This window comes from Oncorhynchus mykiss, chromosome 3 (assembly GCF_013265735.2).
Source record: "Oncorhynchus mykiss isolate Arlee chromosome 3, USDA_OmykA_1.1, whole genome shotgun sequence".
NCBI classification, from domain to species: domain Eukaryota; kingdom Metazoa; phylum Chordata; class Actinopteri; order Salmoniformes; family Salmonidae; genus Oncorhynchus; species Oncorhynchus mykiss.
In genome coordinates this window covers 84,674,223-84,699,492 of record NC_048567.1, presented here as the reverse complement: position 1 = coordinate 84,699,492, position 25,270 = coordinate 84,674,223, and the positions used below count along the sequence as shown (strand labels likewise).

The following is a 25,270-nucleotide window of genomic DNA, read 5'->3' as shown; positions in this document are numbered from 1 at the left end:
TAGCCCTGGGTTAGGGCTGAGTTACTGTTAGCCCTGGGTTAGGGCTGAGTTACTGTTAGCCCTGGGTGGCTGTCTGCTCGTCTGGGTTAGTGTGTTAGAGCCCTTGACTGCTGGGTTAGTGTTACTGTTAGGCTGATGTCATGATGTCAGAGACAGCTAGATGCCTTCAATCTCACACAAATTATCAAGGAACCCACCAGGTACAACCCTAAATCTGTAAACATGGGCACCCTCATAGATATTATCCTGACCAACTTTCCCTCCAAATACACCTCTGCAGTTTTCAATCAGGATCTCAGCGATCACTGCCTCATTACCTGCATCCACTATGGGTCTGCGGTCAAATGACCAACCCTCATCACTGTCAAAACACTTCTGCGAGCAGGCCTTTATAATCGACCTGGTCTGTCACGTTCTGACCTCTATTTCCTTTGTTTTGTATGTAGTTTGTATGGTCAGGGCGTGAGTTGGGTGGGCAGTCTATGTTTGTTTTTCTATGATTTGGGGATTTCTATGTTTCGGCCTAGTATGGTTCTCAATCAGAGGCAGGTGTCATTAGTTGTTTCTGATTGAGAATCATACTTAGGTAGCCTGGGTTTCACTGTGTGTTTGTGGGTGATTGTTCCTGTCTCTGTGTTTGTTGTCACAGGATAGGCTGTATAGGTTTTCACGTTCCGTTTGTTGTTTTGTAGATTTGAGTTATTTCATGTATTGTTCAGTTTTCCATTAAAGAACATGAGTAACCACCACGCTGCTTTTTGGTCCGCTTCTCCTTCTACAGACGAACGTCGTTACATGGTCCGGGTATCCTAGAAGGATATTGACCTTATCCCGCCAGTAAAGGATGCCTGGTCAGTCTTTGAAAGTAATTTCCTCACTATCTTAAATAAGCATGCCCCTTTCAAAAAATTTAGAACTAAGAACAGATATAGCCCTTGGTTCACTCCAGACCAGACTGCCCTTGACCAGCACAAAAACATCCTGTGGTGGACTGCACTAGCATCGAATAGTCCCCGCGATATGCAACTTTTCAGGGAAGTCAGGAACCAATACACGCAGTCAGTCAGGAAAGTAAAGGCTAACTTTTTCATTCAGAAATGTGCATCCTGTAGCTCTAACTCTGAAAAGTTTTGGGACACTGTAAAGTCCATGGAGAATAAGAGACCTCCTCTCTGCTGTCAGATCACTGACCATTTCGAATCCCACCATACCTTCTCCGCTGTGCAATCCAGTTTACGAGCTGGTCATAGGTGCACCTCAGCCACTCTCAAGGTACTAAACGAAATCTCAAATGGCATCGATAAAAGACAGTACTGTGCAGCAGTCTTCATCGACCTGGCCAAGGCTTTCGACTGTCAATCACCACATTCTTATCAGCAGACTCAACAGCCTTGGTTTCTCAAATGACTGCCTCGCCTGGTTTACCAACTACTTCTCAGACAGAGTTCAGTGTGTCAAATCGGAGGGCCTGTTGTCCGGACCTCTGGCAGTATCTATGGGGGTGTCACAGGGTTCAATTATTTTCTCAGTATATATCAACGATGTCGCTCTTGCTGCTGGTGATTCCCTGATCTACCTCTATGCAGATGACACCATGGAGAGGAGAAGGTCGTGAGCCATGCGTCCTCCGAAACATGACTCTGCTAAGCCTCACTGCTTCTTGACACACTGCTCGCGTAATCCGGACGCCAGCCGCACCAATGTGTCGGAGGAAACACCGTACAGCTGGTGACCGAAGTCAGCGTGCATGCGGCCCGCCACAAAGAGTCGTTAGAGCACGATGGGACATGGACATCCAGGCCAGCCAGACCATCCCCTAACCCAGACGACACTGGGCCAATTGTATGCCGTCAAATGGGTCTCCCGGCCGCGGCCGGCTGTGAAACAGCCTGTGATCGAACCCGGGTCTATAGTGACGCCTCACCACTGCACCACTCGGGGAGCAGTCAAATTTATACACGGAGGGAAAGAGCATAAATTTGCACATCCCATATAATGTGGTAACGAGTCCAAATCCACTTACCTATTGTTTTCTGGAAGATTCACCTATTTTCTTTTGAGGTCCGACATTAATGACCCCGCTGGGGCCAGTAAAAACAGTGTAGAGAAAGTGGATCTCGTGAGTTACTGGCCCGATTTCCAGCTCAACATTTACCTGCTCTGTCGCAGTCTACCATTAAAAACCATTGAAGACCACACTTAAATGGCATGCCATTTGTATTTGAGCAATATGATTGGCCATTCAGTGAAGCACCACCACCCGCCAGTCAACTTCTTGAGCAGTACATGAGTACTGAAGCGGCCATCAATCTACTCGCTGAGCTTATTTATTTTAGGGAAAGTGATTTACAAAAGTAAACCTTCTATAGTGAACATACTATCAATATGCTAATTACTGTTGATACTTAGTCTGCTAAAAGAAAGCTACAGAAAGAAAGCTAGCATTCATCTTGGCTAGCCTACTGTACTTGATCTTAAAGGGGCAGCATCCTATTTTCAAATCTTCTCAAGATGACATACTTTAGAATCAAAGCATGAAAGGAAATATATATGAAAGTAGGTTACTGCCCCCCCCCCCAAAAAAAGAGGTTAAAGCCTCCCAAGTGCATCGCTGTGCTTGAGGTGTCACTACAGACCCGGGTTCGAGTACAGGCTGTGTCACAACTGGCCGTGGCCGGGAGTCCAATAAGTCGGCACACAATTGGCCCAGCGTCACCAGGGTTAGGGGAGGGTTTTTCCGGGGGCGGGGCTTGACTTGGCTCATCACACTCTAGCAACTCCTTGTGGCGGGTCGGACAACTGCAGGCTGACTTCAGTCGTCAGTTCAACGGTGTTTCCTCCGACACATTGGTGTAGCTGGCTTCTGGGTTAAGAGGTCATGCTTCGGATGACGCATGACCTTCGCCTCCACCGAGCCCGTTGGGGAGTTGCAGAGATTTTTATTTTTAATTTAACCTTTATTTAACTAGGCAAGTCAGTTAAGAACAAATTGTTATTTACAATGACGGCCTTGGAATAGTGAGTTAACTGCCTTGTTCAGGGGCAGAACGACAGATTTTTTTACCTTGTTAGCTCAGGGATTCAATCTAGCAACCTTTCGGTTACTAGCCCAACGCTCTAACCACTAGGCTACCTGCCACCTCTACACTCTAACCAATGGCTAGGCTGGCATTCATCATATCCTTCCTGTTTGGCCCTGTCCGGGGGTGTCCTCGGATGGGGCCACAGTGTCTCCTGACCCCTCCTGTCTCAGCCTCCAGTATTTATGCTGCAGTAGTTTATGTGTCGGGGGGCTAGGGTCAGTTTGTTATATCTGGAGTACTTCTCCTGTCCTAATCGGTGTCCTGTGTGAATCTAAGTGTGCGTTCTCTAATTCTCTCCTTCTCTCTTTCTTTCTCTCTCTCGGAGGACCTGAGCCCTAGGACCATGCCCCAGGACTACCTGACATGATGACTCCTTGCTGTCCCCAGTCCACCTGACCGTGCTGCTGCTCCAGTTTCAACTGTTCTGCCTTATTATTATTCGACCATGCTGGTCATTAATGAACATTTGAACATCTTGGCCATAGTCTGTTATAATCTCCACCCGGCACAGGCAGAAGAGGACTGGCCACCCCACATATGCTCTCTCTAATTCTCTCTTTCTTTCTCTCTCTCGGAGGACCTTAGCCCTAGGACCATGCCCCAGGACTACCTGACATGATGACTCCTTGCTGTCCCCAGTCCACCTGACCGTGCTGCTGCTCCAGTTTCAACTGTTCTGCCTTATTATTATTCGACCATGCTGGTCATTTATGAACATTTGAACATCTTGGCCATGTTCTGTTATAATCTCCACCCGGCACAGCCAGAAGAGGACTGGCCACCCCACATAGCCTTCCTCTCTAGGTTTCTTCCTAGGTTTTGGCCTTTCTAGGGAGTATTTCCTAGCCACCGTGCTTCTACACCTGCATCGCTTGCTATTCGGGGTTTTAGGCTGGGTTTCTGTACAGCACTTTGAGATATCAGCTGATGTACGAAGGGCTATATAAATAAATTTGATTTGATTTAGGCTACCTGCCGCCCCTACACTCTAACCGCTAGGCTACCTGCCGCCCCTACACTCTAACCGCTAGGCTACCTGCCGCCCCAACGCTCTAACCACTAGGCTACCTGCCGCCCCTTACACTGTAACCACTAGGCTACCTGCCGTCCCTACACTCTAACCACTAGGCTACCTGCCTCCCCAAAACTCTAACCACTAGGCTACCTGCCTCGCCAACACTGTCCTGGCCCTCACGACACAGGGACACTGTCCTAGCCCTAACCACAACACCACACAGGGACACTGTCCTAGCCCTCACCACACCACCACACAGGGATACTGTCCTAGCCCTCACCACGCCATCACACAGGGACACTGTCCTAGCCCTCACCACACAGAGACACTATCCTAGCCTCACCACACAGGGACACTGTCCTGGCCCTCACGACACAGGGACACTGTCCTAGCCCTAACCACAACACCACACAGGGACACTGTCCTAGCCCTCACCACACCACCACACAGGGATACTGTCCTAGCCCTCACCACGCCACCACACAGGGACACTGTCCTAGCCCTCAACACACAGAGACACTATCCTAGCCTCACCACACAGGGACACTGTCCAAGCCTTCACCACACCAACACACAGGGACACTGTCCTAGCCCTCACCACACCAACACAGGGACACTGTCCTAGCCCTCACCACACCACCACACAGAGACACTGTCCTAGCCTTCACCACACCACCACACAGGGACACTGTCCTAGCCTTCACCACACCACCACACAGAGACACTGTCCTAGCCTTCACCATACCACCACACAGGGACACTGTCCAAGCCTTCACCACAACACCACACAGGGACACTGTCCTAGCCCTCACCACACAGGGACACTGTCCTAGCCCTCACCACACAGGGACACTGTCCAAGCCTTCACTAAAACACCACACAGAGACAGTATCCTAGCTTCACCACACAGGGACACTGTCCAAGCCCTCACCACACCACCACACAGGGACACTGTCCAAGCCCTCACAACAACACCACAAAGGGACACTGTCCTAGCCCTCACCACACCACCACACAGGGACACTGTCCTAGCCCTCACCACACCACCACACAGGGACACTGTCCAAGCCCACACCACGCAGGGACACTGTCCTAGCCCTCACCACACCACCACACAGGGACACTGTCCTAGCCCTCACCACACCACCACACAGGGACACTGGCCCTCGCCTTCACCACACCACCACACAGAGACACTGTCCTAGCCCTCACCACACCACCACACAGGGACACTGTCCCTCGCCTTCACCACACCAGCACACAGAGACACTGTCCTAGCCCTCACCACACCACCACACAGGGACACTGGCCCTCGCCTTCACCACACCACCACACAGAGACACTGTCCTAGCCCTCACCACACCACCACACAGGGACACTGTCCCTCGCCTTCACCACACCAGCACACAGAGACACTGTCCTAGCCCTCACCACACCACCACACAGGGACACTGTCCCTCGCCTTCACCACACCACCACACAGGGACACTGTCCAAGCCTTCACCACACCACCACACAGGGACACTGTCCAAGCCTTCACCACAACACCACACAGGGACACTGTCCAAGCCCTCACCACAACACCACACAGGGACACTGTCCAAGCCCTAACCACAACACCACACAGGGACACTGTCCTAGCCCTCACCATACCACCACACAGGGACACTGTCCTAGTCCTCACCACACAGGGACACTGTCCTAGCCCTCACCATTACCACCACACAGGGACACTGTCCTAGTCCTCACCACACCACCACACAGGGACACTGTCCTAGCCCTCACCACACCACCACACAGGGACACTGTCCTGGCCCTAACCACAACACCACACAGGGACACTGTCCTAGCCCTCACCACACCACCACACAGGGACACTGTCCTAGCCCTAACCACAACACCACACAGGGACACTGTCCTCGCCTTCACCACAACACCACACAGGGACACTGTCCTAGCCCTCACCACACCACCACACAGGGACACTGTCCAAGCCTTCACCACACCACCACACAGGGACACTGTCCAAGCCTTCACCACAACACCACACAGGGACACTGTCCAAGCCCTCACCACACCACCACACAGGGACACTGTCCAAGCCCTCACCACACCACCACACAGGGACACTGTCCTGGCCCTCACGACACAGGGACACTGTCCTAGCCCTAACCACAACACCACACAGGGACACTGTCCTAGCCCTCACCATACCACCACACAGGGACACTGTCCTAGTCCTCACCACACAGGGACACTGTCCCTCGCCTTCACCACACCACCACACAGGGACACTGTCCAAGCCTTCACCACACCACCACACAGGGACACTGTCCAGGCCTTCACCACAACACCACACAGGGACACTGTCCAAGCCCTCACCACAACACCACACAGGGACACTGTCCAAGCCCTCTCCACACCACCACACAGGGACACTGTCCTAGCCCTCACCACACCACCACACAGGGACACTGTCCTAGCCCTCACCACACAGAGACACTATCCTAGCCTCACCAAACAGGGACACTGTCCAAGCCCTCACCACCACACAGGGACACTGTCCTGGCCCTCACGACACAGGGACACTGTCCTAGCCCTAACCACAACACCACACAGGGACACTGTCCTAGTCCTCACCACACAGGGACACTGTCCTAGCCCTCACCATTACCACCACACAGGGACACTGTCCTAGTCCTCACCACACCACCACACAGGGACACTGTCCTAGCCCTCACCACACCACCACACAGGGACACTGTCCTAGCCCTAACCACAACACCACACAGGGACACTGTCCTAGCCCTCACCACACCACCACACAGGGACACTGTCCTAGCCCTAACCACAACACCACACAGGGACACTGTCCTAGCCCTCACCACACCATCACACAGGGACACTGTCCTAGCCCTCACCACACCACCACACAGGGACACTGTCCTAGCCCTCACCACAACACCACACAGGGACACTGTCCTAGCCCTCACCACACCACCACACAGGGACACTGTCCTAGCCCTCACCACACCACCACACAGGGACACTGTCCTAGCCCTAACCACAACACCACACAGGGACACTGTCCTAGCCCTCACCACACCACCACACAGGGACACTGTCCTAGCCCTCACCACAACACCACACAGGGACACTGTCCTAGCCCTCACCACACCACCACACAGGGACACTGTCCTAGCCCTCACCACACCACCACACAGGGACACTGTCCTAGCCCTAACCACAACACCACACAGGGACACTGTCCTAGCCCTCACCACACCACCACACAGGGACACTGTCCTAGCCCTCACCACACCACCACACAGGGACACTGTTCTAGCCCTCACCACACCACCACACAGGGACACTGTCCTAGCCCTCACCACAACACCACACAGGGACACTGTCCTAGCCCTCACCACACCACCACACAGGGACACTGTCCTAGCCCTCACCACACCACCACACAGGGACACTGTCCTAGCCCTTACCACACCACCACACAGGGACACTGTCCAAGCCCTCACCACACTTTGTTTTAATCACACACAGAGGACACGCTAAACAGGGATCCCACAAAACTAACATCTTTCACAGCCGCTCTGTGCCAGCACAGCTGAAACTCTCATGGCCAGCCGCTCTGGGCCAGCAGAGCTGAAACTCTCATGGCCAGCCGCTCTGGGCCAGCACAGCTGAAACTCTCATGGCCAGCCGCTCTGGGCCAGCACAGCTGAAACAAAATACTAACTAACGAGGCGACAGGTCCTACACATCCTGGCCAATGAGGATGATTACAATCAGGGCAAGCCACACCTAAACAGAACTAACCTCAAACTTGAAATCCAAAATGAAATCGAGCAAACCCCCAAAGACTATAACACCAGGCACAGACTGACTGACTGACTGACTCACCTCCCACTGTAGATGAGGGGGAATGTTCCTGATCTGGATCTTGCGACTCCTGCAGAGATTACAGAGGTGGAGGGGAAGGATAAAAATGAGTTAATAGCTGAACCACAGGGTCAATCAGGAGAGAAGGGTTAACAGCTCAACCACAGGGTCAATCAGGAGAGAAGGTGTTAACAGCTGAACCACAGGGTCAATCAGGAGAGAAGGGTTAACAGCTCAACCACAGGGTCAATCAGGAGAGAAGGTGTTAACAGCTGAACCACAGGGTCAATCAGGAGAGAAGGGTTAACAGCTGAACCACAGGGTCAATCAGGAGAGAAGGGGTTAACAGCTGAACCACAGGGTCAATCAGGAGAGAAGGGGTTAACAGCTGAACCACAGGGTCAATCAGGAGAGAAGGTGTTAACAGCTGAACCACAGGGTCAATCAGGAGAGAAGGGTTAACAGCTCAACCACAGGGTCAATCAGGAGAGAAGGTGTTAACAGCTGAACCACAGGGTCAATCAGGAGAGAAGGGTTAACAGCTGAACCACAGGGTCAATCAGGAGAGAAGGGTTAACAGCTGAACCACAGGGTCAATCAGGAGAGAAGGGGTTAACAGCTGAACCACAGGGTCAATCAGGAGAGAAGGTGTTAACAGCTGAACCACAGGGTCAATCAGGAGAGAAGGTGTTAACAGCTGAACCACAGGGTCAATCAGGAGAGAAGGTGTTAACAGCTGAACCACAGGGTCAATCAGGAGAGAAGGTGTTAACAGCTGAACCACAACCTCTGTCCCTACACCAAGGGACCATTTCTGTGGTCTGGGAAAAATGTAAGAAATTTGTATTTTTCCTTTAATTCAAATGTGCACTACTGTTTGGTAGTGATGCCACTGACCAGCGAACAATGGGTGAATTAACCTTTATTCCTGGAAATGTAAATTAGTGAAGTGTTCAGCAAGATTACATGTCTACCTTAATCGTTATTTAAGATACTTTCATAACAACTGCTAGCTAGCTAGCATTAGAGGAGGTAGGTAGCCTGTTAAAGCGGTGAGGTATTAACCAAACGGTTACTTGTTTGAATCCCCGAGCTGGCAAGGTGGACTAATGTTCCGTTCTGCCCTTGAGCAAAGCAGTTAACCCCCACCTCCCTGGGTGCTGATGATTCAGAAAGATTTGGTTAAATGCAGAAAACATATTTCGGTTGAATGCATTCAGTTGTTAGGGAAAGGGGATACCAAGTCAGTTGCACGTTAGCAGCATTAGCTAGCTATATCAAATTTAGCTAGCAGGCTCAGCTAAATAAAAATCCCCCTAGATACTTTACTACAGTATATCTCCTAGCCATGTCATTAGATTTGTAATTGAAAGAGGACAAGGTTGTCTCTATTCTTATTGGTTCTTATTGGTTCTTATTGCATTGGTTCTTATTGGTTCTTATTGCATCCACACAACAAAGTGTGGAAAAGGTCAAGGGGTCTAAACACTTTCCGAATGCACTGGAGAGTGATGTACTCAGTGAATTCTACCTGGATGGATGGAGAGTGATGTACTCAGTGAATTCTACCTGGATGGATGGAGAGTGATGTACTCAGTGAATTCTACCTGGGTGGATGGAGAGTGATGTACTCAGTGAATTCTACCTGGATGGATGGAGAGTGATGTACTCAGTGAATTCTACCTGGATGGATGGAGAGTGATGTACTCAGTGAATTCTACCTGGATGGATGGAGAGTGATGTACTCAGTGAATTCTACCTGGGTGGATGGAGAGTGATGTACTCAGTGAATTCTACCTGGGTGGATGGAGAGTGATGTACTCAGTGAATTCTACCTGGGTGGATGGAGAGTGATGTACTCAGTGAATTCTACCTGGGTGGATGGACAGTGATGTACTCAGTGAATTCTACCTGGATGGCTGGAGAGTGATGCACTCAGTGAATTCTACCTGGATGGGTGGATGGCTGGAGAGTGATGTACTCAGTGAATTCTACCTGGATGGCTGGAGAGTGATGCACTCAGTGAATTCTACCTGGATGGATGGATGGCTGGAGAGTGATGCACTCAATGAATTCTACCTGGATGGATGGATGGCTGGAGAGTGATGCACTCAGTGAATTCTACCTGGATGGGTGTATGGCTGGAGAGTGATGTACTCAGTGAATTCTACCTGGATGGATGGATGGCTGGAGAGTGATGCACTCAGTGAATTCTACCTGGATGGATGGCTGGAGAGTGATGTACTCAGTGAATTCTACCTGGATGGATGGATGGCTGGAGAGTGATGTTTCAGTGTATACTACATGGATGGATGGAGGGATGGAGGGATGGATGGATGGATGGAGAGTGATGTACTCATTGTATTCTTCCTGGATGGATGGCTGGAGAGTGATGTATTCAGTGAATTCTACCTGGATGGATGGATGGCTGGAGAGTGATGCACTCAGTGTATTCTACCTGGATTGAGGGATGGCTGGAGAGTGATGTTTCAGTGTATACTACATGGATGGATGGAGGGATGGAGGGATGGATGGATGGTGATGCACTCATTGTATTCTACCTGGATGGATGGCTGGAGAGTGATGTACTCAGTGAATTCTACCTGGGTGGATGGAGAGTGATGTACTCAGTGAATTCTACCTGGGTGGATGGAGAGTGATGTACTCAGTGAATTCTACCTGGGTGGATGGACAGTGATGTACTCAGTGAATTCTACCTGGATGGCTGGAGAGTGATGCACTCAGTGAATTCTACCTGGATGGGTGGATGGCTGGAGAGTGATGTACTCAGTGAATTCTACCTGGATGGCTGGAGAGTGATGCACTCAGTGAATTCTACCTGGATGGATGGATGGCTGGAGAGTGATGCACTCAATGAATTCTACCTGGATGGATGGATGGCTGGAGAGTGATGCACTCAGTGAATTCTACCTGGATGGGTGTATGGCTGGAGAGTGATGTACTCAGTGAATTCTACCTGGATGGATGGATGGCTGGAGAGTGATGCACTCAGTGAATTCTACCTGGATGGATGGCTGGAGAGTGATGTACTCAGTGAATTCTACCTGGATGGATGGATGGCTGGAGAGTGATGTTTCAGTGTATACTACATGGATGGATGGAGGGATGGAGGGATGGATGGATGGATGGAGAGTGATGTACTCATTGTATTCTTCCTGGATGGATGGCTGGAGAGTGATGTATTCAGTGAATTCTACCTGGATGGATGGATGGCTGGAGAGTGATGCACTCAGTGTATTCTACCTGGATTGAGGGATGGCTGGAGAGTGATGTTTCAGTGTATACTACATGGATGGATGGAGGGATGGAGGGATGGATGGATGGATGGAGGGATGGATGGATGGATGGAGGGATGGATGGATGGTGATGCACTCATTGTATTCTACCTGGATGGATGGCTGGAGAGTGATGTACTCAGTGAATTCTACCTGGATGGAGGATGGACACAGGACTGCTGCTCAGACTGACAGTAACTACCAAAAACAGCAACACAACAGTAACTACCAAAAACAGCAACACAACAGTAACTACCAAAACAGCAACATAACAGTAAATACCAAAAACAGCAACACAACAGTAACTACCAACACAGCAAGACAACAGTAACTACCAAAAACAGCAACACAACAGTAACTACCAAAAACAGCAACACAACAGTAACTACCAAAAACAGCAACACAACAGTAACTACCAAAATAGCAACACAACAGTAACTACCAAAAACAGCAACACAACAGTAACTACCAAAACAGCAACACAACAGTAACTACCAAAAACAGCAACACAACAGTAACTACCAAAAACAGCAACACAACAGTAACTACCAAAAACAGCAACACAACAGTAACTACCAAAAACAGCAACACAACAGTAACTACCAAAAACAGCAACACAACAGTAACTACCAAAAACAGCAACACAACAGTAACTACCAAAAACAGCAACACAACAGTAACTACCAAAACAGCAACACAACAGTAACTACCAAAAACAGCAACACAACAGTAACTACCAAAAACAGCAACACAACAGTAACTACCAAAACAGCAACACAACAGTAACTACCAAAAACAGCAACACAACAGTAACTACCAAAACAGCAACACAACAGTAACTACCAAAAACAGCAACACAACAGTAACTACCAAAAACAGCAACACAACAGTAACTACCAAAAACAGCAACACAACAGTAACTACCAAAACAGCAACACAACAGTAACTACCAAAACGGCAACACAACAGTAACTACCAAAACAGCAACACAACAGTAACTACCAAAAACAGCAACACAACAGTAACTACCAAAAACAGCAACACAACAGTAACTACCAAAAACAGCAACACAACAGTAACTACCAAAAACAGCAACACAACAGTAACTACCAAAAACAGCAACACAACAGTAACTACCAAAAACAGCAACACAACAGTAACTACCAAAAACAGCAACACAACAGTAACTACCAAAAACAGCAACACAACAGTAACTACCAAAAACAGCAACACAACAGTAACTACCAAAAACAGCAACACAACAGTAACTACCAAAAACAGCAACACAACAGTAACTACCAAAACAGCAACACAACAGTAACTACCAAAAACAGCAACACAACAGTAACTACCAAAACAGCAACACAACAGTAACTACCAAAAACAGCAACACAACAGTAACTACCAAAACAGCAACACAACAGTAACTACCAAAAACAGCAACACAACAGTAACTACCAAAAACAGCAACACAACAGTAACTACCAAAAACAGCAACACAACAGTAACTACCAAAACAGCAACACAACAGTAACTACCAAAACAGCAACACAACAGTAACTACCAAAACAGCAACACAACAGTAACTACCAAAAACAGCAACACAACAGTAACTAACAAAAACAGCAACACAACAGTAACTACCAAAAACAGCAACACAACAGTAACTACCAAAAACAGCAACACAACAGTAACTACCAAAAACAGCAACACAACAGTAACTACCAAAAACAGCAACACAACAGTAACTACCAAAAACAGCAACACAACAGTAACTACCAAAAACAGCAACACAACAGTAACTACCAAAAACAGCAACACAACAGTAACTACCAAAACAGCAACACAACAGTAACTACCAAAACAGCAACACAACAGTAACTACCAACACAGCAACACAACAGTAACTACCAAAAACAGCAACACAAAAGTAACTACCAAAAACAGCAACACAACAGTAACTACCAAAAACAGCAACACAACAGTAACTACCAAAAACAGCAACACAACAGTAACTACCAAAAACAGCAACACAACAGTAACTACCAAAACAGCAACACAACAGTAACTACCAAAAACAGCAACACAATGAGGATTTGGTGTGACAACAGAGCGCTAAAGGTGCTGGGAAACAATCTCACACTTATTATGAATTCATTTCTGGCGGTTAAATAACTTTGCCCAGAAAAACACGACACACATAACTACTAACTGACTTGGTCTACGTGAGATGGAACCAATGGGGCAACAACCATGTAGCTCACGGGAGAGAGGACGGAATCATGTGAAATAACAAGTCTCTCTCTGACGCTCCATCATTCCCGTAGTGAAAAAGCCAATTCCACAAGACCGACTCACATCTGTGGCTCCCTGTTGTCAGCTAGGAATCAGTGTCAGAGTCAAGGCTCTGTGAGAGGATCCCACAGCAAAACCTTTAAAATGTTTTTTTTTTAAATGCTACCAAATATAATTTACAGAAACTTGTTACAAATGACGGAGTCACCCATGATTCACCAAACAATATTTAGAAAGAGGAAGCAAAGTACTTTAAGCAAATGTTTTCATTTCAGTCTCCTCAATTTCCACTAACTGAAGGTAACTGCCAGAATTAGTTTATATTAATAATGTAACATTAACAGCCATACAGAAAGACTCATGTGAAGGTGAATTACAGAGAAGGAACTTCTTGATGCAATTAAAGCCTTTAAGTCTGGGAAAACTCCAGGGCTGGATGGTATACCAGTAGAGGTTTACCAAACTCCAGGGCTGGATGGTATACCAGTAGAGGTTTACCAAACTCCAGGGCTGGATGGCATACCAGTTGAGGTTTACCAAACTCCAGGGCTGGATGGTATACCAGGGGAGGTTTACCAAACTCCAGGGCTGGATGGTATACCAGTAGAGGTTTACCAAACTCCAGTGCTGGATGGCATACCAGGGGAGGTTTACCAAACTCCAGGGCTGGATGGTATACCAGGGGAGGTTTACCAAACTCCAGGGCTGGATGGTATACCAGTGGAGGTTTACCAAACTCCAGGGCTGGATGGTATACCAGTAGAGGTTTACCAAACTCCAGGGCTGGATGGTATACCAGGGGAGGTTTACCAAACTCCAGGGCTGGATGGTATACCAGTAGAGGTTTACCAAACTCCAGGGCTGGATGGTATACCAGTAGAGGTTTACCAAACTCTAGGGCTAGATTGTATACCAGTAGAGGTTTACCAAACTCCAGGGCTGGATGGTATACCAGTAGAGGTTTACCAAACTCCAGGGCTGGATGGCATACCAGTGGAGGTTTACCAAACTCCAGGGCTGGATGGCATACCAGTAGAGGTTTACCAAACTCCAGGGCTGGATGGCATACCAGTAGAGGTTTACCAAACTCCAGGGCTGGATGGCATACCAGTAGAGGAATATCAGACCTTTTCGATGTACTCAGAGGACCATTATTAGCATGTTTTAAGCACTCCTACATAAATGGTTGACAATCAGATACTCAGCAAGAAGGTCTGATTTCACCATTACTGAAACCGGATCCAGGTGGTAAATATAACAGGGCTGTCCAAGACTAAAACAAATCTTGGTCGACCAAGAGTTTTCTGTTCTTTTGACCAATCGATTGGTTGACATTTTTAAACATGTATTTTTCCATATATTGACACATCCTACGTGTTTTAATGAAATCAACTATATTCACTGAGCTTGTCTGATTCTTTACGCACATGGTTTCAATCGAGATAAAAGCATTTTGTTGAAAGCATACGTGGTTTAGTTTGTTTTGATAAGTACATTCATCCGCTGGGAAGTTCTTCCAGTAGTGACCCATTAGTAGAGTCTCACGGGTATTCATGTCCGTCTTAACGGTTAAATAAATGTATGTCTTATTTTACTGTCAGGTGGGTGTACCTTTATTTACAATTGGGGAAATGGAAAATGTAATGAAAATATCAATACAATTTTCATTTTAACCAGAAATCTAATCAGAACAGAGTATCATTTTGAACTGATATGCACCCAGGACACTTCAACTGTAAATTACCTCAATAAGAAACAATATTGTTGCTTTGATCACATCAGAAGATATCCTCCTCGCAATCTCCAAAATACAACAGCCACAATACAACTTTGTTTGGACGTTCGTAAAGGACTATTCGCCAAAACTGAAGAGACACAGCTAGCTAACAACCTCCCTTTGCAAGTGGGAAAAAAACAGTGGACAGAGACTTGCTAGCTACATTAGCTAGCTAGCTGTGATTTTCCACAAGGAATCTGCCTCCTGAAAAAAAGCTTCTCCCAAGCAGGTGTGACACCTACTCCCATTGCCTGCTGCACTGCTGCTTTGATTCCACCTGTCGATCTGTTCATCGTCTGTCCTGCCTATCTCCCCCTGTCTGGTACCCCTGCCACACTCCCCCTCTCTCCCGAGCGTCGCTCGCCTCCAGCACACACACACCGCAGACTTTGGACGGATCAGAAATGTAAGTAGGCTAAGTAACTTGTGATGCTTACCCAACTAGCAATGAGGAATCAGCCCAGAAGCTGCTCTCTTCCGGGGTCCGGAACTGATTGAATCGGCCCGGAATCGGGTGTCGGACTCGGCCCGGAATCAAAATGAATGACTGCCCAGAGTCGGCCCAAGTACTGTACATCGGGTCGTTTCCGTCTACCGGAATTCAGCCGACGTTGCCGGCATCTTTCCAGCATCCCCCCAGAAGCGGCCCGATGCAAATTTAAATAAATGTATACAGAGTTATCCGATTTAGCCATTTTAAATATTACTACTATACATTTTATACGTACAAATTATAACCATCCACAAAAAAAACATTTTGTATCAGAAGAAACACCATACACCTGGTGACCGCCACAGGAGTCACGAAAGCGCATGGCATGTGGTGTGGTGAAATAAACTAACAATCCTTTCTTGACAACAAGCAGGGATTGAAATGGCATGTGGTGTGGTGAAATAAACTTGATAATCCCAGAAGTTTCACTACAAATCCACCATAATTACTGTCATAACAGTCCTGAAAATACATACATACAAATGTTTTCCTATTTTACCAAATCAAAGTTGAAAATCAGACGCTCACTTTTCTCTAACGTTTTGATCAAGTCTGAATGAAAGTAGTGAGATGTGAATACATGTGCAGACAGTCTGGCGTTCCATACCATGTGCTTATTCCAGGGAGTGGCATAGAAGAGAACATAGGCAGCATTGATGCGTCCATGACACAGGCCTGCAAATCATATAGAGACAGTCCTCTAAGCACTGGTGCAAAAGGAAGGTTTTTGAAAGGGCTACACAAGATAATAATATACAGTGCCTTGCGAAAGTATTCGGCCCCCTTGAACTTTGCGACCTTTTGCCACATTTCAGGCTTCAAAAATAAAGATATAAAACTGTATTTTTTTATGAAGAATCAACAACAAGTGGGACACAATCATTAAGTGGAACGACATTTATTGGATATTTCAAACTTTTTTAACAAATCAAAAACTGAAAAATTGGGCGTGCAAAATTATTCAGCCCCTTTACTTTCAGTGCATCAAACTCTCTCCAGAAGTTCAGTGAGGATCTCTGAATGATCCAATGTTGACATAAATGACTAATGATGATAAATACAATCCACCTGTGTGTAATCAAGTCTCCGTATAAATGCACCTGCACTGTGATAGTCTCAGAGGTCCGTTAAAAGCGCAGAGAGCATCATGAAGAACAAGGAACACACCAGGCAGGTCCGAGATACTGTTGTGAAGAAGTTTAAAGCCGGATTTGGATACAAAAAGATTTCCCAAGCTTTAAACATCCCAAGGAGCACTGTGCAAGCGATAATATTGAAATGGAAGGAGTATCAGACCACTGCAAATCTACCAAGACCTGGCCGTCCCTCTAAACTTTCAGCTCATACAAGGAGAAGACTGATCAGAGATGCAGCCAAGAGGCCCATGATCACTCTGGATGAACTGCAGAGATCTACAGCTGAGGTGGGAGACTCTGTCCATAGGACAACAATCAGTCGTATATTGCACAAATCTGGCCTTTATGGAAGAGTGGCAAGAAGAAAGCCATTTCTTAAAGATATCCATAAAAAGTGTAGTTTCAAGTTTGCCACAAGCCACCTGGGAGACACACCAAACATGTGGAAGAAGGTGCTCTGGTCAGATGAAACCAAAATTGAACTTTTTGGCAACAATGCAAAACGTTATGTTTGGCGTAAAAGCAACACAGCTGAACACACCATCCCCACTGTCAAACATGGTGGTGGCAGCATCATGGTTTGGGCCTGCTTTTCTTCAGCAGGGACAGGGAAGATGGTTAAAATTGATGGGAAGATGGATGGAGCCAAATACAGGACCATTCTGGAAGAAAACCTGATGGAGTCTGCAAAAGACCTGAGACTGGGACGGAGATTTGTCTTCCAACAAGACAATGATCCAAAACATAAAGCAAAATCTACAATGGAATGGTTCAAAAATAAACATATCCAGGTGTTAGAATGGCCAAGTCAAAGTCCAGACCTGAATCCAATCGAGAATCTGTGGAAAGAACTGAAAACTGCTGTTCACAAATGCTCTCCATCCAACCTCACTGAGCTCGAGCTGTTTTGCAAGGAGGAATGGGAAAAAATGTCAGTCTCTCGATGCGCAAAACTGATAGAGATATACCCCAAGCGACTTATTACAGCTGTCATCGCAGCAAATGGTGGCGCTACAAAGTATTAACTTAAGGGGGCTGAATAATTTTGCACGCCTTATTTTTCAGTTTTTGATTTGTTAAAAAAAGTTTGAAATATTCAATAAATGTCGTTCCACTTCATGATTGTGTCCCACTTGTTGTTGATTCTTCACAAAAAAATACAGTTTTATATCTTTATGTTTGAAGCCTGAAATGTGGCAAAAGGTCGCAAATTTCAAGGGGGCCGAATACTTTCGCAAGGCACTGTATGTATATATATATATATATACAGTCCCAGTCAAAAGTTTGGTCACACCTACTCATTCAAGGGTTTTTCTTTATTTTTACTATTTTCTACATTGTAGAATAACCATGAAATAACACACAATGGAATCATGTAGTAAACAAAAAAAGTGTTAAACAAATCAAAATATACTTATATATAAGGAACATATTTGACCAAGAAGGAGAGTGATGGAGTGCTGCATCAGATGACCTGGCCTCCACAATCCCCCGACCTCAACCCAATTGAGATGGTTTGGGATGAGTTGGACTGCAGAGTTACTACTTTTTTGGTTACTACATGATTCCATATGTGTTATTTCATAGTTGACATCTACACTATTATTCTATAATGTAGAAAATAGTACAAATAAAGAAAATCCCTTGAATGAGTAGGTGTGTCCAAACTTTTGACCTCAGATCCTCAAAAAGTTATACAGCTGTACTATCAAGAGCATCACTGTCTGGTACGACAACTGCTCGGCCTCCGACCGCAAGGCTCTACAGAGGGTAGTGCGTACGGCCCAGTACATCACCGGGGCCAAGCTTCCTGTCATCCAGGACCTCTATACCAAGCGGTGTCAGAGGAAGGCCCTAAAAATTGGCAAAGACTCCAGCCACCCTAGTCATAGACTGTTCTCTCTGCTACCGCACGGCAAGCGGTACCGGAGCACCAAGTCTAGGTCAAAATGGCTTCTAAACAGCTTCTACCCCCAAGCCATAAGACTCTGACATGAACAGCTAATCAAAGGGCTACCCAGACCCCTCTGCTGCTACTCTCTGTTTATAATCTATGCATAATCACCTTAACTCTACCTACATGTACATATTACCTCAATTACCTCGACTAACCGGTGCCCCCGCACATTGACTCTGTACCGGTACCTCCTGTATATAGTCTCCACATTGACTCTGTACCGGTACCCCCTGTATATAGCCTCCACATTGACTCTGTACCGGTACCCCCTGTATATAGCCTCCACATTGACTCTGTACCGGTACCCCCTGTATATAGCCTCCACATTGGCTCTGTACCGGTACCCCCCTGTATATGGCCTCCACATTGACTCTGTACCGGTACCCCCTGTATATACCCTCCACATTGACTCTGTACCGTAACACCCTGTATATTGCCTCCACATTGACTCTGAACCGTAACACCCTGTATATAGCCTCCACATTGGCTCTGTACCGGTACCCCCTGTATATAGCCTCCACATTGACTCTGTACCGTAACACCCTGTATATAGCCTCCACATTGACTCTGTACCGGTACCCCCTGTATATAGCCTCCACATTGACTCTGTACCGGTACCCCCTGTATATAGCCTCCACATTGACTCTGTACCGGTACCCCCTGTATATAGCCTCCACATTGACTCTGTACCGGTACCCCCTGTATATAGCCTCCACATTGGCTCTGTACCGGTACCCCCCTGTATATAGCCTCCACATTGACTCTGTACCGGTACCCCCTGTATATACCCTCCACATTGACTCTGTACCGTAACACCCTGTATATTGCCTCCACATTGACTCTGAACCGTAACACCCTGTATATAGCCTCCACATTGGCTCTGTACCGGTACCCCCTGTATATAGCCTCCACATTGACTCTGTACCGTAACACCCTGTATATAGCCTCCACATTGACTCTGTACCGGTACCCCCTGTATATAGCCTCCACATTGACTCTGTACCGTAGCACCCTGTATATAGCCTCGCTATTGTTATTTTACTGCTGCTCTTTAATTATTCTTTACTTTTTTTTATTTTTAACCTGCTCCCAAAAAGGTCCGTGCACGGCCCTGCCTTGACCCTGGCCATGTCAGAGGGGTATTCTGCATGCAGGAGAGGCTACCAGCATCGGTGAGAGGGGGAGGTGGGGGAGGAAACACATAAAGCAGAGGTCACTTCCCAAACAAGGGGTTTGAATATTTACCTTAATGTCAAACAATGCCGTCTTTTGGAAATCCCTGAGGTGGTGCATGAGGAAGGGAATTGTTGCTTCAAACGTGATTAATCAATCAGTGATTCTGAGCCAATGAATCAATCAAGTGTTTCTGAACCAATGAATCAATCCCGTGTTTCTGAACCAATGAATCAATCAGTGTTCCTGAGCCAATAAATCAAAACCAACTACAAAAAAACAGCACACAAAATGAACTACAAAGTGTTGACAAATGTATGCATATGTGTTTATCATCTAGTATTTGTATGGGCCACCTAAAACCAGGAGTAGGCTCTGAACATGGATTACATAATTCAGCGAGGCCATTGAAACAGGAAGTGCTACACTTCACCCATTTTATATATAATAAATGTATAAAGTTTTATTCCATTGCATTTACATCGAAAATGTTATATTTAAAACAACTTCTGGACTGATACAAATACTTAGATCATATTTGCATTACAAACAACACAAAGCAACAAAAACAACATGTCACACCGTTGCACAGCTATACTACAGCTATGCTACAGGTTTGAGGACAGTTGTCCCAGAGTCGTCCTGGTTAGGGTTTGGCCTGTGTAGGCGTCATTGTAAATAAGAATTTGTTCTGAACTGACTTGTTAAATAAAGTTTCAATACAAATAAAAAATAAAACAGACAGGGACAACAGACAGATAAGACCAGGTGATCAGATATAAAGAAACATTAAGAAATAAATCATTACCGTAGCTTTTTGGGAACAGAGTAGTCTACCTCAAGCACCTTCCCATGTAATTCAACTTGACCTGTAAGGATGAGACGAATATGGCATTGTTAACAATGTAATATTGCATATGGCTACTGTAGCATGTTGCCATTGACAAGACTGATAATGTAGGCAATAAGGATCTGCTTTTCTTTGTAAAGAATGTAAGATTAGAGGTGAGCCTGAGAGAGAGAGGAATGCCTTGCTCTCCTATGTGTTCTTTACGTCCATAAATCGGTTGTGTTTCTGTGTAGAACTACTAAACTCCGACATGTTTCCCTCTTCTAGCAGCGTTGTTTTAGTGGCCTGGCGCAGCTCAGAATAAGCCTCTCACCTCGTCCCCCCAGCTACCTGTTTATTCGCTCTTATCTCCGGACCCCCATCACCTACCTTTAAGACACCTCGTAAAAACATACCCAGGCATCATAGGAACATGGCTTTGACACATTCACTTCGGTTACTTTGGTCGGTTCTTTTCAATAAAATCAAGAAAAATATACTGAGAAATAATGATGCCTTCCCGAACATCAGAGCATCCCGTACATTCCAATGGTTGATTACAAAGTAGCACCCCTCTGTAATTTACAAAATATAACTATTATGCGATAATTACGTTACAATGAGTCCTGTTTTAGTTACGCATACAGGGATGACATTGGTGAGTGTATATGATCTGTAATTTGCGATATATTTGTTTGACCATGACGGAGTGAGTGTGAGTCAACTCTGGCACTGATGTAACAGCGCGTATCCAATACAGTCCCGAGCCAAAAACGGGTTAGGTAATAATAATAATTGATCCTTTATTTTCCCACTAATTGTTTTGAGCGTTTCAGCCCAGTCGCGGAGACATTCCTGCATCAGCCCCTGCAGATAGACACTTACCAGAGAGTGTCTCAATAGCTTTTATGGCCCAGTTTTGGTCGGGGAAGTCCACAAAAGCATAGCCGGATTTGAGCAGAACCTGCTCGGCCCCAGGAAGCTTCTTCTCGCCAAAGAGCTCCTTCAAATCCTCGACAGTGACCAAAGGACTCAAATTCCCCACATATAGTTTGTTCATGATCTTAAGGCAAATCTTTGATATGGAATCAAATCACAAGGAAATTAAATTCAACTGTAAAGTATTTTTTTAAATAAGAAAATACAAAATAAAATAGAAAAATCTGGCAGAAAAAAGCAATCACCCCCCCAGATGCAGTCGACCCCCAGCTCGAAATGTGCTCTGGACAAACTCTTTTTACTGGGATTGAAAAGTGTCGTTACGACGCCACTCTAGAGCCAACAAGCGCCGCCTCTAAATAAAATCTGACTGAAATATAAAAACAATTGTTTGGAGATGTTTGTTAGACCGGAGCATCAGCGCTTCCACATCATGGCCAGCAGGCAGGTATAAAGGTGGCATCAGGACCATGTGGAAGGTTAACTATGGGGTTGGATCAGTAGCGCCTGGAGGGGCTGTAAACCCCTCCACTGCTACGCCTGGGCTATAGTGAAACGTGGCAGGTACGGTAGGCTACTAAAACAATCAGTCCTGGATTAATAACATGCGTCACATTATGACACTGACTCCCATGAGAGGAGCAGAGGGAAATAAAAGGTCAATTACTTAAATCACAAACATATGGGTTTGACTGCTAAACGTGTCCTCCAAAAAGTATTCCTCTGATGGACGTTGTCTGGAGATGGCTGGCATTAATGTTCACACCTGGCCGGATGTTGGATAATCTGGACCATTCAATACATAAATGAATAACCCCTGGTTAGACCGGCTCTATTGATGAAGGCACAGGAGAAGGGATGGAGCTGCTTGCCCCTAGCCCTTACTGACGTCTCGCAGGCCAGTCACGGGCGACTCTCCTTTACAGAGGAACACGCCCACACGCATGGTAAAGTACTGACATGTTTATGGTAGTAGTTGAGAGGTCCAGGTGGATTATGTAGACTGGCTAGGCCCAAACACTGCTCTGTGTAGGCCTATAGTTCAATTGAATGAACACCTGCCATGGCATGGACAATTTAAGATTTTGTAGTCTTTCAGTTTCAGGCCTTAAGTTTTTTTAAATTAAAAAAAAAAAAAAGTTTTTAAATTATCAGTTGTACTCTACGATGTATTTTTAAATTGGGATATATTGATTAGCACTCCCTCTGTCATTATGCTGATAATGTTTTCATTCATTTGGATTGTTCTTCCATTTCTACAATCATTTCAGAGAAAGCATAATGGTGAAAATGATGATGGAATCATTGCATTTAATGATTACTGTGCTAATCTTTATCGCAATGTGTGGAAACATTGTAACACCTATACTCAAGATATTGCAGGTTGGCTGGTTTGGAACCCAGCAACTCCCTGAGAGTAACAAACTTGTTGTGCATGCTACTGCACATGCTGTCATGTACTGTATGGGGAAGCAATACACAGGAGAATGTTCATGTTGCCCAATGAGTAGATATAACGAATACATAGTAGTGACTCTCCAGTACAAAATATAAATGTTACAGAATTGCAGAATGATTGAAAATATAATGTAAAGTAATTACTGGTATATATCTCTTGTACCATTGCACACAATGCTAAGCACCTAAATAACTGAACTTATTACCAAAGTACTCATATCAAGGAATATAACAGGACATTTAAAAACAGGAATATTCTCATCTTAATTTTAGAACAAGTATTGATGACAGGACAAATAAGTTTAAAGAAGCAGTTTGTTTATTGCAGAGTAACTGGCAGACTAAAACATATACTGTACATTGGAGCTGCTGAACTACAATCTCTGTACCAAAACATTCCTGGCTTTTACCAAGGATGAAACATGGGAGAAAATATATATGAAACATGGGAGAGAATATATATGAAACATGGGAGAGAAGAGAGCTCAAATAGGTACAGAATGACCAAATGAAACATGGGAGAGAAGAGAGATCAAAGTTCATTCGAAAAGCAAACCATTTATAGGACCTAATTTACTACAAGGGATCTCATTGTGCACTAACTAACAACGCATAAAGATGATGAGACACTTCCATCTTCTGAAATCAGCCAAACTCACATCCTTGATACGGTTCCATTCTTAGGGCAATATTCTGATGTTCAATAACCATCTGTGAAAACAACATTTATTACTAAAATTGTCACAACCTGATCTGTTTCCCCTGTCTTTGTGCTTGTCTCCACCCTCCTCTAGGTGTCGCCCATCTTTCTCATTATCCCCGGTGCATTTATACCTTTGTTCTCTGTTGGTCTTGTCTTACCAGCGTGTTTTCCCATCTCCCTGCTTTCTCAAGTTCTGTTTCCCCGGTTCTGACCATTCTGCCTGCCTGACCCCGAGCCTGCCTGCCGTTCTGTACCTGCCGTTCTGCACCTGCCTGACTCTGACCCATTTACCAACCTCTGCCTGTCCTGACCCCGAGCCTGCCTGCTGTTCTGTACCTTATTGACTCTGCCCTGGATTACGGACCTCTGCCTGCCTATGACCTGTCTTCTGCCTGCCCCCTGTTTGGGTCAATAAACGTCTGTTACTCTAGCTGTCTGCATCTGGGTCTTATCATGAGTTCTGGTAAAAATAGAACATACAGTATTATCAACAGTTGACCATGGATTCTCAAACATTGGGGCAATAATCCATTACTGTCACATGGTGCCTCTTCCTGTTCGGGCGGCGCTCGGCGGTCGTCGTCGCCGGCCTATTAGCTGCCATCGATTCCCTTTCCGTTTGTTTCTGTTTATTGGGTAATTGGGTACACCTGTTTTGTATTAGGGTTTGTTTGTAGGCTATTTAAGGGCACTAGGCCCACTGGGTATTTGTGTGGGCTTGTTCTCTGTTATTTGGTGTTGGTGTATTAGTGTGATCTATATTTTTCTGGACAGTTTTAGTCCTTTGTATTTGGACGGGTTGTTTCATGCGCCCTTGTGTTTCGCATGTCCGTGTCTCCGCTGTCCCTTGTGTTTCGCATGTCCGTGTCTCCGCTGTCCCTTGTGTTTCGCATGTCCGTGTCTCCGCTGTCCCTTGTGTTTCGCATGTCCGTGTCTCCGCTGTCCCTTGTGTTTCGCATGTCCGTGTCTCCGCTGTCCCTTGTGTTTCGCATGTCCGTGTCTCCGCTGTCCCTTGTGTTTCGCATGTCCGCGTCTCCGCTGTCGTTGGAATAAAATATCCACATACGGAATTACCTGCTTACCTGCTCTCTCAACTCCACTCACCATTCATAGAAGCCGTAACAATTACATTCCTTTTGAGATGTCCTTTTATATTGTCAAATAAATGTAATAATAAAACAAGTGTCACTCTTTAAATATCCAGACACCATGTATTTTC

General features: G+C 46.0%; 1 protein-coding gene across 2 annotated transcripts in view; it reads right to left on the bottom strand.

Moving 5' to 3' along the window:
- Positions 1-22,358, bottom strand: part of igf2bp2a (insulin-like growth factor 2 mRNA binding protein 2a) — an 84,659-nt gene extending 62,301 nt beyond the window's left edge. The window contains exons 1-3 of one of the 2 annotated variants that reach the window (XM_036975365.1): positions 21,837-22,358; positions 20,931-20,991; positions 8,017-8,065 (exon numbers count right to left, since the gene is read on the bottom strand). In XM_036975365.1, coding sequence (XP_036831260.1) covers positions 8,017-8,065; positions 20,931-20,991; positions 21,837-22,011 — 285 coding nt within the window. In that variant the 5' untranslated portion in view covers positions 22,012-22,358. The remainder of the gene's footprint in view (positions 1-8,016; positions 8,066-20,930; positions 20,992-21,836) is intronic. The other variant, XM_036975364.1, reaches the window with a different exon arrangement.
- Between the last annotated feature and the right edge of the window lie 2,912 nt (positions 22,359-25,270).